Source organism: Panicum hallii, chromosome 8 (assembly GCF_002211085.1).
Source record: "Panicum hallii strain FIL2 chromosome 8, PHallii_v3.1, whole genome shotgun sequence".
In the NCBI taxonomy this organism is placed as follows: Eukaryota; Viridiplantae; Streptophyta; class Magnoliopsida; order Poales; family Poaceae; genus Panicum; species Panicum hallii.
Window position 1 is genome coordinate 5,380,212 of NC_038049.1, and position 6,000 is coordinate 5,386,211.

Sequence of the window (6,000 nt, forward strand, 5' to 3'; positions counted from 1 at the left end):
TTGCCAAAAAAGGAACCTTGCACGATTCATGCTAGTACAAGATTTCATGGAGGGATGAAAGGCACGCTCTTCTGATTGCCGGTCATGTCTGCAGTGGAATGTTGTCGACTATCGTGAAGCACTCCCAAATGTGAGGGCTACTCTTCGATTGCTAATCTATACCTTTGGCTTCTGTACGAGGCAATGGTACACACATAACATATTGTAGTTCCTAGCTAATGGGTCTCCACTTATGGGCCTTTGCGATTTATTGCAACAGCCCCTACATTCCCTTTTCATAGAACTAATGTTTTCTCGCACGACCATCAGAGTACTACAATTTGCTTTTGGGAATTTGCGCGGGTGGTTCGTCGAAAAAAGGTTTTTGCATGGGTAGTATATAATCACGAGGGAATATGAAGGTGAACAGACATCACGCAGCAGATCAAGACCTTAAGTCACTCTACTACCCAGACACGCTTCCGCACATCTGAGGTTCACCTTCCCATCTTATTCCATCAGTATCTCTTATATGTTTTTGAACCATTAGCTTTACTTGTTGAGTTGATGGATTTTGATGGTGTGGTTTTCATCTGTGGCAGATGGCCGATCAAGTGGGCAGTGCAGCAAGTGGTGGCTCATCAGCAGTGGCGGTCGCGCATACGAACAGTACAGCGAGCAGCAGCAGCTCATCAGCAGTAGTGTCATGTACTTCCCCGGCAGTACATGTGAACATAGACCTCCTGGAAGCAGCAATATCTGGAGATGCCAGACCGACGCATGCCGTGGCTTCATCAGAGTGCTCAAGGGTGCTGGTTGGAATCACTCCGCTCGGCAACAACTGCCTCCACATTTCCTCCGTCCATGGCGGCCACAATGGGTTCTGCAAAAATGTCCTGGAACTGGAGCAGTCTCTGCTCGCTGCCGTCAGGGTGGTTGGCGATGCGCCGTCGACCACAAGAAGTCGATCTAGTTCCTCAGGAGGAGCACTGATGGACGGACTTCTCCTTGAAGCTGCCACATCTGGCGATGCCGAGCGTCCGGCTCTTGTTGAGCCTGGCGTGCTTCTTGGGGCCACTCCACGGGGGAACACCTGCCTCCACATCGCCTCCATCCACGGCCACGAGGAGTTCTGCAAGGTTGTCCTGACGCTGGACAACTCCCAGGATCTCCTCGCCGCCGTCAACAGAGATGGCGAGACGCCTCTGCTCACCGCCGTGACAAGGGCCCGTGCCTCTCTAGCTTCTGTTTTGCTCAGGTCCTGCCGTGACCGGCAGCTGAGCGAGGCGGTCCTGAAGCAGGACAAGCACGGATGCAACGTGCTGCACCACGCCATCCGGGGAGGGCACGGGGAGCTCGCGCTCGAGCTGATAGAAGCAGAGCCGGCCTTGTCGAAAGCTGTGAACAACCGTAACGAGTCGCCCATGTTCATCGCGGCGATGAGGAATTATGCAGATGTCGTCAAGAAACTGTTGGAGACTCCTGATCCTGCCCATGGAGGAAGCTGGGGCTACAATGCTCTGCATGCTGCCGTGACAAATGGCAATTCAGGTGAGACCTAGCTACAGGGTCCAGATATCTTTACAGTAACTTCTTGTTTAATGCCATCATTACAAGTCCCAAGCTTTCATTGTTCCAGTGTTGCTAATCATGTTTTCATCCCTTGTTTTGCGTTCAGATCTTGCTGAACGGATTTTGGATAAACATCCTCTGCTAATCAGACAGGAAACTGAGAACAATCTTACTCCAATACACCTGGCTGTATCTGAGGGCAAACTTGACGTGCTAACAGCATTGTTGAAACATGATCAGTCTTTAGGTTATCTAGTCTCCACAGCTGGTACTCCTCTTCTCTGCATCGCAGCATCTGAGGGCCATGTGGGCGTTGCTCGAGAGCTTCTTAAACATTGTCCTGACGCTCCGTACTGCGACGCAACGGGCTCCACATGCCTTCACGTAGCTGTACTGTCTGGTCAGGCAGAGTTTGTGGAGTTCATCCTGGCCTCGCAACAGCTTCGGCAACTCGTTAACATGTTAGATGGAAACAGAGAAACTGCTCTGCATCTCGCAGTCAAAAGGTGCAATAAGAAGATGGTCGCTGCTTTACTGCTCCGCCAAGACATAGACGTCACGGTGCTTAACGGTAATGGTATCACCGCAAACATGGTAGTACCAGATGGCGTCAACAAAGTGAAGCCTTTAATCCCGGTACGTATGCTTTTCACCCTGTGTCAATCCACTAAAATAGTCAGAGAATATATAGTTCATTCATGATTTTTTTTGTTTAGATTTTTTTACCGACAAAAAACATGGTACATAGCATTGTGCAAACTTCTAGCCAATTTACTATTGAATCTTTGTGATTTTTATATAGATTTTTTAAAAAAATTAGTCCAAGAAAATATAGATTCTGCTGTACAGATTTTATTTGCAGTTATAAGATTTTTCAATTAATGTACTGTTTGAATTTACGTACTTTCTTAAGATTATAATTTCATTGTTTTGTGGACGATGCTACAGAAGAAATTCATGCTCAATGTTTAGTATTGAAAACATTGCCAAATCAAACCATTAAGAACCAGTTCAAAAGAGGAACACAATAATCTGAATCCACATGACTATTTAAAATTCAGTACGCATGAGATCCTGAAGAAGCATTAAAATTTCTATCACATTTCAGATTATGAAATAGTAGGTATTACCAAAGTTTGCACTTAAATTAAAAAATAAACCAAACATGATTTCACAAATAACTTTCATAGATACATGGAAAAAATTGACAATATAGTAACACTACATCATTTGAAAATCCATCGTAACAGCGTTTGTAAAAGGCATCGTTTTCATTTGTAATAGATTGCAGCCGGCCCCGCTACCACCGGATCACCTGGAGCAACGATGGGAACAAGTCTCCTGGAAGCAGCCGCATCCGGTGACGGCGCATCACTCAGGCAACTGGCTCATGACAACCCGGGCATGCTGCTCTCAGCAAACCCACAAGGGAACACCTGCCTCCACATCGCCTGCATCCACGGCCACGAGAGATTCTGCGAAGAAGCCATCGAGCTGAACCCCACCCTCCTCGCCGCCGTCAACAGGGACGGCGAGACACCCCTGCTCATCGCCGTGACCAGCGGCAATGCTCCGTTAGCTGCTTTTCTGCTCAGATGCTGCAATGAACGGCAGCAGAGCAGGGCCATCTTGAAGCAAGACAGGCACGGGTGCAATGCGCTGCACCACGCCATCCGTAGCGGCCACGTGGAGCTGGCAGTGAAGCTTATTCTGGCCGAGCCAGGCTTGTCCCAAGCTGTGAACACCAGCAACGAGTCGCCCATGTTCATCGCGGTGAGGAGAGATTTGACTGGTGTCTTTGAGGAACTGTTGAGGGTTCCCTATTCTGCTCACTGTGGAACCAGGGGCTACAATGTTCTGCATGCTGCTGTTTGTAATGGTAATGCAGGTGAGACCTGCAAAACGTAAATAGAGTTAACAGATAACACGGATAATGTTAGAATTTTTTTCGAACCAAATAGTGTTAGAATTATTAGTACTATATAGACATAAAAACTTATTCTTTAATACCGACCTTATTACTAATTCGCATCTTAGATCGCTCCTTATTGTTAACAACTTTACTAATTATTTGCTTTTAGGTATCGTCCGAAGGATAATGGAGGCACGTCCTTGGTTGGCCAGAGAAGAGGAATTGGCCCAGGTGACTCCAATACAAGCGGCTGCCTATGAGAACAAGATTGCCATCCTCAGATTGTTCTTGGAACATGACCGGTCTCTAGGGTATCTGATCCCCACAAGTGGTGAGCCCCTTCTTTGTACCGCGGCATTTGTTGGCCATGTCGGTGTCGCGCGAGAGCTTCTCAACCATTGCCCGGATGCTCCCTTTCGCAAATGGACAAATGGTTGGACATGTCTTCACACGGCTGTGTTCTACGGTCAAATGGAGTTTGTAAAATTTATCATGGGGTCAAAACACCTCCGGAAGCTTGTTAACATGCGAGACGAAAGCGGAGAAACAGCTCTGCATATCGCGGTCAGAAAGTGCAACCCGAAGATGGTCGCTGCTCTACTTCATCATCAAGACATAGATATCACAGTGCTCAGCAAAACAGGTCAGACTGCAACGTGGGTGCTGTTCAATGCCGCCGACCACGCCAAGACATTAAACTGGGTACGTATTTTTCTCGTGTCGCCAATCCATTTAAGATCATGTAAATGTGTAAACATTTGAATTTATCACTGTATTTCGCCCCATCCATTCATTACACCGTACCCCCCGGGCTGCTAGACCCATATTCACAACTAATAATTTGGATCATGTTGAACTTTACAATCTTACGACGCAAACAACAGTTGAGATCCCACAACAACGAGGCATTGGAATTGCTAGGACAATTAGTAATATGAAATGATTTGTATTTGTTGCATCTAAATGAGAATAAATGAAATAAGATTTCACAAAGAATTTAAGAGAGACCAAAAAAAACTGATATTGCATATTGTAACATTGTTCAATTCGTATTCTTATTGAGCACAACAATGTTTTACCATTCTATTTCTTAAGGAACATAACAATTTTGTAACATTCTTTTTCCTAGGGCTAGATTACCACATGCTGTTTCTGTTCCTAATATTGGCTTTCGCAGAATGAAGTGTATATGCTTCTGCGAAAGGCTGATCCCAAAATTGCAACCTCCACTTACAATCTTCATGGAGCAGTCAAGGACGAAGTAACTAATGCATCAAGAAAGGATGTGAAGACACTGACCAAAAAGTATACAAGCAATACTTCTGTTGTGGCAATACTCATCGCCACGATTACCTTCGCCGCAGCATTCACCTTGCCTGGAGGATATAGTACTGACGCTGGCAACGAGGGGCATCCCATCATGGCAAGGAAGCTTGCATTCCAGGCATTCTTGATCTCTGATACCTTGGCAATGTGCTCCTCACTGGCTGTTGCCTTCGTATGCATCCTAGCAAGGTGGGAGGATCTTGAGTTCTTGCTTTACTACAGGTCTTATACTAAGAAGCTTATGTGGTTTGCGTACATGGCGACCACCACAGCATTTGCAACTGGTTTGTACACAGTACTGGCACCTCGTCTCCTATGGTTGGCTGTCGCAGTTTGCCTTCTGACGGTTTTACTGCCCATTCTTACTATGCTGCTAGGAGAGTGGCCTATCTGGAAACTACGATTCCAGTTGCGTCAGAATTTCAAGTCCGAACTCCTCAATATGGTCTAATCTCGTCACCATCCATCATTTCCAGCTACTTATTTTATAAATAATACAGACCTTGTTAGTTGCATGATGTTAGTTTGGCTGATGATGTCCTCTGTTGTAATTTTCATCCCATGCAAACCTTAACCATATATATGCTTTGAATACGTGTCATGTCAAGCTTGGCAGATAGTGATATTTCGTTTTTTTATGCAACAAGAGTGGATGGAAATCCTTTTTTTTTACCAAAGGCATTCGCGCAGCTTTATTAGAAAGCATAACAGTGCGTTTACACATAGCCGATCCATACCGGGGATAACAGTTTTACAAGAAAAGGTTCCAGAGCGAACAACCCTCCAAACAGGAAACGACTACGAGCCAAAGCTAAACCAACAACATCAGCCAGCAAAAACTCCAAAACGCACTACTGCAAAAATGATTTTTAGGGACATCTTTTTTTATTTCTAAAGGCGGATCAAAAGGTAACCCGTTTCTACAAATGGAAAAACATCTGACCCGCCCCTAGAAAAGCAATTTTAGGGCCGTTTGACGCCATCACCCACCACAGCAAATAGACATTATTTTCAGGCATCACTTGCCCTTAAAAATAGTATTTCTAGGGATGGGTGATGGCGTCACCCATCCCTAAAAATTCATTTTTAGGACCGGGTGATGGCATGACCTGCCTATAAAAATATTTCACATAAAAAAATTCGTAGTTTTTTCATATGATCTCGGATGAAGTTAAACTTTATATCAAAATTATAGAGAATAACGAGATTTA

The 6,000-nt window shown here is 45.2% G+C and overlaps 1 protein-coding gene across 1 annotated transcript; it reads left to right on the top strand.

Moving 5' to 3' along the window:
* Positions 1-971: 971 nt before the first annotated feature.
* LOC112903273 (ankyrin-3-like) lies at positions 972-5,305 on the top strand. The gene is made up of 5 exons (XM_025972508.1): positions 972-1,530; positions 1,658-2,187; positions 2,836-3,439; positions 3,633-4,165; positions 4,641-5,305. The coding sequence occupies exons 1-5, from the start codon at positions 972-974 to the stop codon at positions 5,238-5,240; spliced, it is 2,826 nt and encodes a 941-aa protein (XP_025828293.1). The 3' UTR covers positions 5,241-5,305.
* The last annotated feature ends 695 nt before the right edge of the window (positions 5,306-6,000 follow it).